This window comes from Daucus carota, chromosome 1, assembly GCF_001625215.2.
Source record: "Daucus carota subsp. sativus chromosome 1, DH1 v3.0, whole genome shotgun sequence".
Lineage (NCBI taxonomy): Eukaryota > Viridiplantae > Streptophyta > Magnoliopsida > Apiales > Apiaceae > Daucus > Daucus carota.
Genome location: NC_030381.2, coordinates 48,127,452 through 48,141,885, shown reverse-complemented (window position 1 = coordinate 48,141,885; position 14,434 = coordinate 48,127,452). Strand labels below are relative to the sequence as shown.

Below are 14,434 nucleotides of genomic sequence, written 5' to 3'. Positions count from 1 at the left end.
GATGAATCTATTAAGGCTTTCACTGTAGCTAAACTTTGTGTTGCATCAACTTCTGCGCACACAATACCTGAACAAAAAAAATATTAACATAGGGTATTGTGGTATAAGGTACTGGGATCGTAAAGATAATTATGTGCGTACACGGAGGGAACAAGTCAAATGTTACGAAACGAATGACAAGATTTCGGTACGGAACATTATTGCTTTGTAAATGCATGGTTCTCTTAATACTCCCTCTGTGTTTTTTTTTTTTCCCTATTTGCAATGTCGGGGTTGTTCATATTATGAGATAAATTATTAATTTACGTTAAATCCATAAGACTAAATATAACAGTGAGTGATCTTGTTGGATTCGTATTCACGAGTACTTTAATACGGTGAAGTTTTTATATTTAATATCAATACGAAATTAAAGATATCAACGATCAAAAATGTGTATTGGCAATATACGAGAAGGTATCTTGTGACAAAAAAAAAATTGTGTATTAGCAAACGTGTCAAAAGACAAATTAGAAAAGTATTAAGAGATGGGGAGGACTAAATTATACCCTACAAATCTATATTTCAGCATATATTTGTACATAGCATCCTATTTCAATATAAATTACTAAAATATAAAATAATGCGATTAATTAGAATGATAAGCGTTTTAGGGCCCAAGATGGACCTCAAAATGAGCCTAGACGTGATCAAATAATAAAATTAATGAATTATAATAGTGTTCGTGTAATACTGGCATGGGCTCTATATCTCTTATCAAACTGGTTCTTTGTTTAATCAAGTACTAAGAGTAAATCTAATAATTTCCTACTAACTGTTTTATAAATATAATCAAATATTATATTTCTATAATTATGTCTTATAATTAATATAATATTATATTTAAATTACAATTAGAGAGAAGAAGGGAAGAGAAGTGTAAAAAAGTACGGAAAATTATTTTTGTTGATGAAATTGAAAGAGGGCGTTGCCTAGTGATGCCTTGAAAATGAGGACTTGAATATCAACCTATCCCAAGACATCACTCATTTATTTAAGATGCCTTACATTCTAGTTTAGGACACTAATTGAGGACACTCTTGGACTTGTTCTGATTCTTTACTCGATCAATTACTGTATTCCAATATCCTACATAGTAACATACAGAGTCTAGAATACTTGATTATACGAATTGTGTATGCTACGGATAACTGAGTACATATTTTGAAACATGCCATCTTGACATTGGTACAAATTCTTTTACAAGTATTGTTCAATCTAATCCTTGATATCTACCTAAGCTAGTATACTACTTGATCGAATACAAAACAAAACTGTAAATACATGGTTACAAAACTAAATGAAAGCCTAAAAGATTAGGTAAACTAATCCACCACTTTCCGAAAGCGCAAGCAGGCCAGGCCTCAAGGAGATGGTACATTAAGCCGAATAATTTACAACATCTCTACTTTTGCACTGAAATACTATGTGAATTCACAAGGTATCCTCCAACTCATCTGGTACATGCAGCTTCTCTATGGCAGCCTGCCAAAAGATTACAACCTGGACTTTAGGTTGTGCATTCAAGTACATATATAGAATCTGTATAGCCTAGCAAGTTTGGTGAAGCAAATTCATATCTACGCCAATAACACCAATTGAAAAATAATCCATAGTTACATCTCCACCGTGAGAAAACATTGGTCTAAAATCTAAATATCAGACTTTCATACAATCGATCTTCTATTAAGTTGAAACACCTATGAATATTAAGTTAATACATTTACAAAATTATCGATGGCATGTAATTGCTCTTCTATTAAGTGCATGCATCTCAAAATTTAACTAACGAGAGTGTGTTTGTGCAAGCAACATAAGCTTGCATGTGTAGCAAAAATTACTGATCACAAAACCAAATAATATTAGGATACAGCAAGACACATTTATTTTAAATGAATACAGAGAATGACTTACATTTAGGGGAGAGGGTATGTGCAGAAGCTCATACTAGGAACTTACAATGGTCAACACGTCATGGTGGTCATCACCCATAAGCATTTTAAATTTTTGTTGAAAAATTTAAAAAATGGTAAACATCTTCTTTTTTTTAATCCATTTACCCCCTCGTATTTCGAGTTGATGAGCTCCATACATATCACAGAAAAAATAATGAACTTAAAGGCACTCACCTTGATAGTTGCAACATCTGTCGCGGATGGTTTTAAATCTAGCGCTAGTCCAAAATGAAGCATGGCCTTGTCATGCATATTGCATCTTTTGTATATCTTACCCATCAAAGCATACACACTACTTTCACGAGGGGCATAATCTTTTAGCTCCTCAAGGACTTCTAGAGCCCCTACAAATCTTTCCATACTTGTAAGTATATTAGCCTTCTGATACAAGGGAAGAGGATTCTTCTTATCAGCTGAAATAGCTTTCTCTATCATCAATAAAGCTTCATCACTTCTCTGCCAGTTTTTTAGGAACAAAAGTTAAGATCTATATAAAGAAAATATAAGCATTACAATCAATTGGGTTATGCAGTTGGCTAAACCTTTAAGGTATGCAAAGCAGTCCCTAGATAAGACATAATAACAGAAGAGCGTGAATTTATATGGAAAGCCTTCCTGAAGTGATGCTCTGCAAACGCAAACTTCTCTTGGCGAAGGAAAATCATACCAAGACCATACCAGGCATTATAATGCCTTTCATCAACTCGTAGAGCACTTAGGTAGCTCTTGAGTCCATTCCCAAAATCCTCTAGGGCCACATATCTGCAAACACAAATAATTATTCCAGAAAATGCTTGCACATATATGCAAACATGTGGACCATCTAATTTTTTACATGAACCATAAGATTATTATAAAAGTCATAGAGAAGCCATGACATACTCGTGACCACAAAGGGTGTGGGCATAAACGAATCGTGGGTTTAGCTGAACAGCACGCTGGAAATTCTTAAGAGCAGTTTCATGGTCTTTCTGCAAGCTATAACAGTTACCCATAGCACACCTGTGAAATCCCCAAAATACTGCTCATAAAATCGATAATGTCAACCTTGATCGCTGATAGGATATGATAGTTTTAAAATTCAATAAATGTTGGCAAACATACTGGTTCACTACTAATTCACAAGCCAAATTTTAGGAATAACTCAGGTTCCCATTTCTCACATGTGTTTATCATTCTCTTCTGATATATATTTTTCAGGTCTCAAAGTGTTAACACTTTGACCTCTACAAAAGCTATAATCTGTATTCTGTATCTTCTTTTATTCTCAAAAACTACTGGCGTCTTCTTTTACTGTAACCACCTGAATGTCCTGCCATATGTAAAGATAAATAAACCTAATATACTCACTTTCACGTGAAGTGGTATTTTTACAGATTACTTTCTTCACATTTTAAAAGATTATGTATATATTTAATCAAATGTTATATGTTAACTTTTAATTGAAGTCATTCATATATTATGTTCTAGTTTTGTTTCTTGTTTTTACTATTTAAATAATATAATTATTTAAATTATTTAATTATTATAAAATGAGTTTATTCTTTATACTATTTAAAAAAGATATTCAATTTTGAACAATATTATTGATACATAATATGAGCTAAACTTAATTGTACACTTCGATGTAAAATAATATTATAATATGAATTTTTAATAACAGAAATTTTAAAATATAACTATGTTCAGTAGGAAATTATATACTTTGTGAAATATTGTTGACTCATATTAATTTAATATATCATAGGACACTACGTTTTAAAAAAAGTATTCTTGTAATGAACATATAGATTTGAAGTATGGCATAAGATCCAGCACTATTAAGAGCAAGTCCAACAATGTCCTAATAAGTGCCTTATAAATATAATAAAAAATAGTGTCCTAATGATTTAGGACATCATTGTGATATATGAACTCCAACAACATGCCTTATAATTGTGTCTTATTATTAAACTAATAATTTATTTGAATTAGTATCGGAGGGAAGTGAAAAAGTAAGAGGAGAGAGATGTAGTGGAATGGAGGGAAGTTAATATTTTATTGAGAAGATTAGTTTAGGACATGTCTAGTAGTGCCCTAAAAATGAGGCATTTGTTGGATGTCCTAGTGATTTAAGTCACTACTAGGAAATAGAGAAATTCAAATGAAAAACGACCTATTATCATTGTTGGAGCACACATTTCTTCCAAATGCCTTAAATTTGAGCTTAGGACATCAATTTACGACATTGTTGGACTTGCTCTAAATGAAGAGAAGTAAAAAGTTCTGATGGATAGAGTTTTCCCGTTGAAACTGAAAGAAACCAAAAGAACATAGAAATTGATATCACAACATTTGAGAAGTGGGGCCTCACGTTACTCCTAAAATTTGGGTAGTGAACTAGTAGTGAATAAGTATGTATGCCATAATTTATTGTTTATAAATTTAAACAATTGGAACCAAAAGCACAACTGCAATATGCATTGTGTACAAGGTTGATTTACTTACCATGCCTGAGGAGCTAAGCGGTCAGTTGACACCAGCTCCTGAGCCAAGTAGCTCAATTTCATGTCCTCCTTTAAATGCTGAAACAAGCAAACAAGTCAAGGGAGTCCAACAGTCAGAAACAATCAAATCATATTGACGCTGAAACAGAGGAAAGCATAGCCACACAAGCCTCGAGTACAGATATGACACATATGACATATCCAAAAGATGTAAATCACACAAAATAATGTTTATGAATAGGATTAGGAGCAAATTTGTGTAGACAGAGAGTTATCAAATACAGACATTTTAAAAGAAATCACAGGATAAAAAAGAGGTTTGATGCTTTTTATAGACAGCTGACAGCGTTCTGGGGGTATTGTGTTCACATGATTACAGAACCAATAATCAAACTAGAAACCTTTTCGATTGTAAAAATTAAAATATACCCTGCAGAGAAAAGATAACTCACAAATAAAACTGTAGAATATACATCCATTCCTTCCAAACTGTAGGGAGAGATCAGACGAGCCTGACTAAAAGCATGATCAGCTTCCAAATAATTAACCAACTCAAAATGTGCTTTTCCGACCTGTGATGCAAGATTTCATACATATGACACTACAAATTAGTTATGAGATTTCAAACATATGGGCATACTCTGAAAATAATATGGATATCAAGCATTTTAAAGGACCAACTAAAAGCATCGGTCAGACAAAAATTAACTATGACATATTTATATTGCACAAAACTAATTCATAGAATTGTTTTTGAGTATACCAAGATAAAGCATTAAATTGGAGTTCTAACCTGGGATAATAGCAACTCTATATACTGCTAGATAATAGTGTGTACTGAAGTACCCATAAGTTGATATCAAATAAAAAAACATACGCATCCACCCCAAAAGTTCTTGATTCTATACCATTGAATTTTTCATACGACACGAAAACGACATGAAAATTTAGTGTCTGTGTTTGCATTTTGAGTACACGACACGAAAAATACACGAGCACGAAGTACACGACTGAGATGTCGTGTTGGTTTTGTGTTTACCCTTTGGGTATAACCGTACAGGACACGACACGAGGTACACGAAATAAATATAATTTTATAATTAAATATTGATATTTAATTATAAATATGTATATTTTATAATAAATATATGTATATTTTCTTTTAAAATAATGCATAATTTATAATATTATAAGTATAAATGATTTAAATATATATATTTCATATAATTTTGTAAATTTTTTGCCTAGAAATCTAATGTTTACATTAATTTATATATTTATTTATATTTAATAAATATATGTATATTTTCTTTTATATATTTTATAATAAATATATGTATATTTTCTTTTAAAATAATGCATAATTTATAATATTATAAGTATAAATGATTTAAATATATATATTTCATATAATTTTGTAAATTTTTTGCCTAGAAATCTAATGTTTACATTAATTTATATATTTATTTATATTTATATTTAAAATTTGATTTTACACGAAACACGATACGAGAACGACACGAAAACGGAGGTACACGACACGAAAATACACGAACGCTAAACGGGTCAGTTTTGTGTTTGGTCTTTGAGTACACGACACGAAAAGGTACACGACACGAAAGTACACGATCCGAACGAATTGCCAGGTGTAAAACATAGGTGATAGTGGAGACTACTAGACAGGCACTAAAATAAACCAGGAAATATTCTCAGTCCCAAAGTAGGTCACCACTTCCCAGATAAGCTTTGGATGTCAATAGTAGATCAAACTGTGTATTGGAGCAAAATCACGCGGCTGTAGTAACATGCACTATTCGGGATCTTTAAGACTAAAGAAGTCTTGCCGTTAAATCTAATATCAATGCAAGTGAAGAACAAAAAATTTACAGATGAAATTTCAGGTATAGAAGCCATATCACCTGAGAAAGGACCCAGCCAGTGTTATAATGCTTATGCGGAAGTCTTCGGTAAACATCCAGCGCATCCTGTGCTAACAAAAAACATAAATTAAAAATAGGAGGAATAAATAATAAACAAAACTACAATATAATTTCAGCTATCACTGTGCAATACCTGGCAACTATACATGCACAAAAGTCTATAACCTTCCCCAAGAATAGCCAAGAGTGTTATTAAGTCTGAAGCGCCAGTTATAGCTTGTGATTCACTCATAATAATCCCCCCTGTGGTCATCAAGATCCCTTCTTCAAGGGATTTGGTATCACATGCAAGTGATGATGTGGAACTTGTCGTTATACTAGGATGGGAATCATCATAATTCTCTTGTTGAACCCCTGCAATATTGACAATAATCACATGATAGAGAAAAGGATAGAAAATAGTCAATCTTAGTACTCTTAGGATACATACTGAATGATAATTAAACATGTAACAAAATGTACACAGACCAAAATGATTCTCAATGCTTGCATTTATAAACAATAGTCATACCATATTAAACCATTTAAATGAAAAATCAAGCAAAACCGTTTATTAGAGCCGGCCACATGGGCGGTTAGAGCTGGGCCAGGTTGAAGCCACGCCGTGCTCGTTCAGCTCAGGCACAGAATCGGCACTACTATTAGGTGAGACGTGCCGTGCCAGGTTGCGAGTCGGAAAAAGGTAACCCGTGACCCACACGGCTAGCCAGTGTTGCATGGTTCACTGTTCGTTCGAGTACGTGGTATGGGATCGGGTACATAAAACGTTAGTTTTTATGAATCGGTTACGATGACCCGTGAATCCGAGTCGCGGGTCGATATAAGGGACACTTTTTAGTGATTTTTAATATACAATATAAAGTCTAGGTATGGTTTTTATAATTAAAATATTTATTTACCTGAAAATTCAGAAGTAAGTTAATCAGAAAATGAAAATTTAAGGTTACTGAAGTAAGTTAATCAGAAAATGAAAATTTAAGGTTACTGAGGACATTCAATACGTATTTATAAGGGGATTTAAATCCTCTTAACCAATGCATGTCTCGTTTGTCTTTTTATCATCTTACCAACTCCTTCCTTTTCTTGTTTCTTTTACTGAAGTACGTTTTTAAAATTAATTTTAATCAAGATAGTGTCAAGTTATCTTCCTTTATTATATCACTTAAGTCAAAGATGGATCGTTGAAGTCACCGAAGTAGAGCGTGATCCGGGTGATCTGGTTTGAAGAGGAATCGTGTTCGGGAACGAGGGCCCATGAACCATGCAACACTGCGGCGAGCCCGGGGGGTTGGGCGGTTTCTTTTTTTAAGTTCAATTTTTATACGTAAATTTAATAAAATATTAGGTCATTGTTAAACTTATATTGCCTACACTAAAGTGTGAGTAACTAAGTCAGATAAACCGTACCTGGGTGTGAAGGGTGTATCATCTGCTTCAAGACACATGTCAGTAATGTCAAGGTTAAAAGATGTGATCGCATATGGAAGACACATAACAACTTCAGAAAATCAGGATTTATCTTTATAATACAAAACCACCGGGCCGTGCCGGGTCAGGGACCCGGGACGTTCCATGCCGGTTCACATTTTCGGAATATCAAACTCGTAACCGGCTCGTTGGTTACTGCAGTTCGTGCCGGGTTGAGACCAGCCCCTTTTGGTGCGGCTTTGGCCGGCTTTTTCAACGGTTCGGGCCATTGCTGTACCGCCCATGTGGCCGGCTCTACCATCTATTAGGTGGTTCAAAACTTCAAACATATCTAATTATGCTAAATGTCGCTAGTAGCAGAAAGCCAGAAACTGTATATGCTCAAGAAGCAAAATACTGGGAACTAATACAATCAGTATATCTCACCTTCATCAGTACTTTCAGAACCCCGAGCTTGTCCCTTCCGGAAAGTCGCAGAACGAGATGCAACAGAGCCCAACTTTGAGGCACCAGGATACTTTGAGGAGTGACTAGTTCCATTTCCAGTAGATGATGCTGTACTTGAGCCTGTGTTGGGTCCTGATTCTCCAGCAAGTCTCGTGCTTCGTCTTGGGCCTGAATCAAATAACTTTCCTGAAATCTGGAAACAAATATGTCCAGCCACCCATTGAATTAGAGAAAATGAACCCTGTGATGGTGTTACTAAAACGGAACACATGAGCAAGATAGAGTAAAATGTAAAGTGTTGGGGTGTTACAACACTTAAGAACAAAGTACTACACTATATCAGGATAGGCAGAACAATAATAGCAAGAGTACTGAATCAGTAAAACTGTTTTATAACCTTTCTTAATTTTCCCTCATCCACAAACTTTCTTCGAGGGGCTTGCATAGTTGTGTTTATTGTGGACCTTGAGGACCCATCATTACCAAGTAAGCTCGGATGTGGACCATTTGCTTGCATATTTCTATATATAGGAGGCGGAGCAACAGCTGATATCTGCATTTTATCAGAACAATGAGAACTATTATTTATCTTAATACATCAACATATGCTTTCCCAAGAAAGGCAGTTAGGTAAGTAGAATATGAAGGGCTGATCAGAGAAAAGAAAAACCACTGTCATTCCCTTGAAATATCGCAGTCTCCCATCAAAGAAAAGTAAAATTTTCAGGTGAACAGTATCAAGAAAAGGAGGGTGTTCAGGAATTGAAGCTATTTCCCAGAATAAGGGTTTAGTCAGTGAAGAAATAAAGTCACATGTTCTCCAGAATCCAGATAAGATCTTAACTTGGGAGAACCCCACCCCCACCCCCAAAAACAGGCTTGAAAAGTTACTTGATAAAGCTGACATATTAAGCATAATATAAGAAGCAATAAGGAAGGGGGATTATAGAATTGTTCAACATTATACCTTTGTGCTTAATACAATACTGCAGAGGACATATATTCAATAAAAATTCCTATCCTGGAAGTTGTATAAAAGAATAAAAAACAGTGTTTTATGTTCAACACATTGTCATTGTTACAGACTTACAATAGCAGTCATCAACTAATGTGTTTATATGCAAATAATGCAGTCAAGACACTTTTATTGAAACACTGATTTAGCAAATAGTTATACAAAGATGATGAACATTATAGATAAGGGTAAATATCTATTAACAAAGGCTTCAAAAGATTGGCAATGCCCAGCACCTGACATATTTCTAGAAGCCAATAATATAACTCAGCGATCAAGAAAAGAAAGTAGCGGAAGAAAGAAAAGAGAGTTAATCCAAAAAGAAGCTGTGCAACCAAATTTAATATAAAAAAACCATAGCAGAACGACTGCTTAACAGCACCCAAACAAAAGAAAATCAATAATAAAGCAATATAGCAAATAATTTTGCCAAACATTTTATGGAAAACAAACATGAACAGGAACATGTACAATTGGATAAAGAACCTGTGCAGTCATTGGAGAAGGAGTGCTGTAAAACGTCATATTGGCAGAACTTCCATTGATAAACTGACCAGAAGCTCCTACAGACAAAGCTGTTCCATGATAACTTCCAGAGTTATCTTTCAAAGTATTACTGTGCATATTCTTTACTTGCCTTGGACTTGGGTCATGTGGACTTAAATTTCTCACCGAAACTGAAATTTTATTTTCAGTAGATGACAGCATGCTCTGGGAAACCACAGCATGACCCGAGTATAGCTTTTGAACATACAGTGATGCTGATTCACCAAAAATTGCATTCCCCTCTTCAGCAGCACCTGTAGAAAAAATATCTTGAGCTGAGCATAGGAGAATGGTATACATCATTGATAGCAAGTTGGTACTTTCGCCTATAAATAAAAAAGATTAAAAAAAGACAGTGCAAGCACCTAGCTAATATATAATTTATTAAGCTACAAGTTTACAACATTCAACACCACTTTGACAATATAAGGTTAACATTAAGCCATGAAACAGCACATTTGAGAAGAATGAAGGTATTACCAACTCATAATGACATATATCGTGCTTTGTGCAATTAAATTAACAAAACATGAGGACCCTTTATAACGTTGACATTAATGTGTATGTGTATGTGTATGTGTATGTGTGTGCATTATTTCTCTTAGCACTTGCCCTACGGTGGCAATATCAGACACGACCCGAACCCGCAACCCGATTTACTGAGACAAAACCCAAAACCCGAAATTGGAATTTCATTTCTAAGAATTTCAATTTTCAGTTTTATTCAATTCTAAGTGATTTTAGCTTGACCGAAATCGACCCGATTGTTGACACGAACACGACTTGTTACCCGAAATTGCCACACAACACAACCATCAGTCTAACATTTACTATATTCCGTAGCACGTGATTTCAGTGGTCAAATTGGATAGATTTATGCTGCATTATGCATGCGCTAGAAAATACATATCTCCTTCAGGAAATCTTGCCACTAACCTAATACACACAGCTCTTCATATGCCGCCCAAAATAATGGGTCAACTGATAAGGCTTGTTTAAAGTGATGCACAGCACTTCTTCTTCTATCAGTATACCTGAAAAGAAGAAACTTTAAGTAACACCGGAGACCTTCTACTTCTACACATGATCTATATGGGGAAAAAAGATATGCACAGCCACAGCATACAGTCATGCAAATTTAAACTTACATTATTAATGTTTCTTATAATTCAAACTTTGAGGTGAACATTAGATACATTGGAAAAGCTTTCTAAATAGTAACTTGTATAGCTTACAGGCTTAGCATATATGGTTGGTCTGTCAAATATAGCTGCAAAAGGACTTGGTACACAAAAATCCTTTGTAAGGGTTACATAAGAAAGAAGCACAAGAACACCGCATTCCCTGAGTAGATGATTGCAAACCATATCTACCATGCACTTTAATTTGCTCTAAGTCCACTATTTCATAAGTAACCAAGTGCTTCATTAAATTCTTGATACCAAAGCTTAAAAATACTACCAGAATATTAAATATATTTTTAGAACTTGAGCGACACAATGTGAATACAAAGTGCTTCTAGAAATTTATTGATTGCACAGCTCACAACATACAATATCTGCATGGTAAATGGCATTAACAGAATACGTAATCAACATTTACTGCTTATGTAAAATAATAACATAAACAAATAAAAAGATCGTTGAAGAAAACATAGTAAAGACATGCTTTGAGTAACTACAGGAAAATCGTGAGGAACCTATAGATGAGACCAATAAGATAATGACCAGCAGCACCATTTGGAACCTGCATATATAAGTGATTAAATTCAATTAGGACCACGTAATATGATAAAGATGTCAAGCTGAAGACAAGATGAGGATAATTGTGTAGTAACCATTTTCTAAGGGGTCATTTGGCAAATCTGAATGAGTTATATCTGACTGAATAATATATCTGAATAATCTGAATCAATAAAATATCTGAATGCTGAATAGTAAATATCATTTGACAAATAAATTTTAATTATATCTGATTGATTTTATTTCCTAATTTTCTCATTAATTAATTAATTAATTAATTTGAGCTTAAGTAATTGTCATATAATAATAATTATTATTATGTCACTGAATATAATCATATTTTATTTGAATTGAGAAAATTATAAAAAAAATCTATATTAATAAATAAACAATGAAAGAATCTTTTAATGGCTTCATGTAAATAAGTAATAACTAATTATTTTTTTCACACCACAAAGCTACAAAATCAGTATTAATTTATTTTTTCCCCATACTACTTTGCGTTAATATACACTGCTGAACTGTTGAGATAGAAATTCAAGCCGGAATGGGTCAGCACTTTATATGTTTCGCTCAGCAGGTTAAGTTCTGTGAAAAAAGTTGCCAAATGAGATGAATCAGCTTAAGCGGTCAGTTAACTTCATTAAGCTATCATTAAGCTCTAAACAAATGGGGCCTAAGTTTTGACAGGAATTAAACTACCATGCATTCAGCAAGTGAATTGTTTCAGATATTATCTCTGTAATATAGTGGCTCTAAATTAACATATATAGACACTTATTTCATGATAAAAATAATTGATACCTCTGCACTAGGCTCGCTAGCAGGACACAGTGCTGTTTCAGCTTCATTTAGCAAATCCATCTGAAAGCATGCCATGGCAAAGAGATATCTGGATTCAGGCTGTTGTGTTCCTTCATTAATTAAGGAAAATAACAGCAAAGAGATCATGGATGAGTGTTGCTTAGAGGTATAGATGAAATTTCAGAATTATATCTTTTACAGTATTACAAGATCTACTATATATATTAACAAGATGGGAAAAATCTGGAGGTAAAATCGATGTACTTGTGAAAATAAAGTAAAATATGCGTACCCTTTAGAATATGATAAGCAGAGTACGCTTTATTGTCTTGCAAGTAACACGCTGCTAGCAGTTGCGAATTTGTCTGTATTCAATTATAATCCATGGCATATCCAAAAAAATTAATAAGAAATAATAATAATGACTCATTGAAAGGAAAAAAATTAACATGTAAACAATGCTTCTTAACCAAGTGACGTTAACGGTAAATTAAGAGTTTAAAGTCGGTGCAGATATAGAGCTAGTGACAGCAGGCATGTCCAAGATTCCTCTCCAAGTACACAAATCCTTCTGATAGATAAGTTCACAAAATGAAGTTTGAGAAGAAGACTACAAGAATGTACATATATGATGCAGACTGGAACTTCTAGAACAATATTTGACTGAATAAGGTTATATTTCTGAACCAGAATAAGTAATAATATAGCATAGAACTAATGACTACATCGAAGGATTGTAGCTATATCAAATGTTTATCCCTCAGGGTTAAATTACTTTTGTGTTTGGTATTCCCAAAATACACAATCCTTACTATACAGAATATACTGGTAGGCGATTACAAGACATAAACAGCAATATTAAAAGTAAGGCAGAACTCTCCCCTCCCTCCCTCCCTCTCTCTCCCTCCTTCTCCCTCTCTCTGGCTTCACGCTTCAACGCATAACGGTTCGATTCACATCTCTCTCTATCTCTCTTCACGCTTTTCGAGATTTAATCTATGTACGAATTGAACACATATTTGTTACTTGGAATGATATTGTTCATATTTCCGGTGGATGAATCCGGTTATTTTGTTTCCAGATAATGTAATTTTGTGTAGGTCAATGAAATTATGTATGTGGACCAAGTATGTGATAACACTGTTTATATGCACACACGCTGACCACTGAATTTGATTGCAATTTTGAGTCAATTATTTGTCCTGTTTAATCTCAATAATATGATTCTATAACAAGGTGTCCTAGCTAAAAAAGAGATAATAGTTGTACATGGAATCTACAACCTCTATTTACCCAGCTCCAGCTGACGACAAATGACAAAACCATATATAACAAATAGCCGGCAAAACTGTATATCTTACAAACACAGTACATTCCGATTTCAGCCTATCATAATACGGAACATATTTCTAACAGAAGCACACAACCACAACCATCAACCTGACGCAGACAATATCTAACAGAAACAGAGAAAAACAACCTAGCACATATATCCGATGCACTATATTAAAGCTAAAATAACAGCTCGATAAATTCTATTAGCCTCGATAACCATAAACAACAATAGATATAAACTAATTACGAGTATTACATATACAGTACCTTCACAAATAACAAACAATATGAGCTAGTTTCTCAAGCAATTATCGAGATTTAAAACTAAGTAATAACAAAAAAGAAACAATTAAATAACGCGAAAAAGTAATTAAAAACGCAATTAACAGAGATAATTAAAGAAGTATACGTTTGTACCTCGGAAGGAAACTCAGCACAGAGACGCTCGCACATGAAAATAGCGTTGCGGTAGAGCAAGTGACGGAGACTGTTTTGTACACAGTCGATTAGCATCGTCTCCATTTCTCTCTCGATCCAGGGAGTGATTGAGAGAGAGAGAGAGAGATGAGGTTTTTGAATTGGGGTTTCGGGAATTTCAATTGTGTTTTTTTGAATTTCAGTGTGGTGACCGGTGACCCCCTTTGGTTTTTTAAGTGCGTTGTTGTCGGAATTATCTGAAATTAAAGAACCAAGGCTC

The 14,434-nt window shown here is 34.0% G+C and overlaps 1 protein-coding gene across 2 annotated transcripts; it reads right to left on the bottom strand.

The window, feature by feature from the left end:
- Positions 1-1,162: 1,162 nt before the first annotated feature.
- On the bottom strand, positions 1,163-14,374 carry LOC108204097 (cell division cycle protein 27 homolog B). 2 transcript variants are annotated; one of them, XM_017373392.2, is made up of 16 exons: positions 14,155-14,374; positions 12,695-12,767; positions 12,403-12,512; positions 11,556-11,602; positions 10,793-10,890; positions 9,797-10,110; positions 8,693-8,848; positions 8,275-8,488; positions 6,554-6,774; positions 6,400-6,465; positions 4,933-5,052; positions 4,482-4,558; positions 2,877-2,996; positions 2,537-2,756; positions 2,169-2,450; positions 1,163-1,524 (listed from the first exon to the last, which is right to left on the bottom strand). In XM_017373392.2, the coding sequence occupies exons 1-16, from the start codon at positions 14,257-14,259 to the stop codon at positions 1,474-1,476; spliced, it is 2,274 nt and encodes a 757-aa protein (XP_017228881.1). In that variant the 5' UTR covers positions 14,260-14,374; the 3' UTR covers positions 1,163-1,473. The 2 variants fall into 2 exon arrangements, with proteins under 2 accessions (XP_017228881.1, XP_063941879.1); XM_064085809.1 differs by having other exon boundaries at positions 1,323-1,524; positions 14,147-14,285.
- Positions 14,375-14,434: the final 60 nt, after the last annotated feature.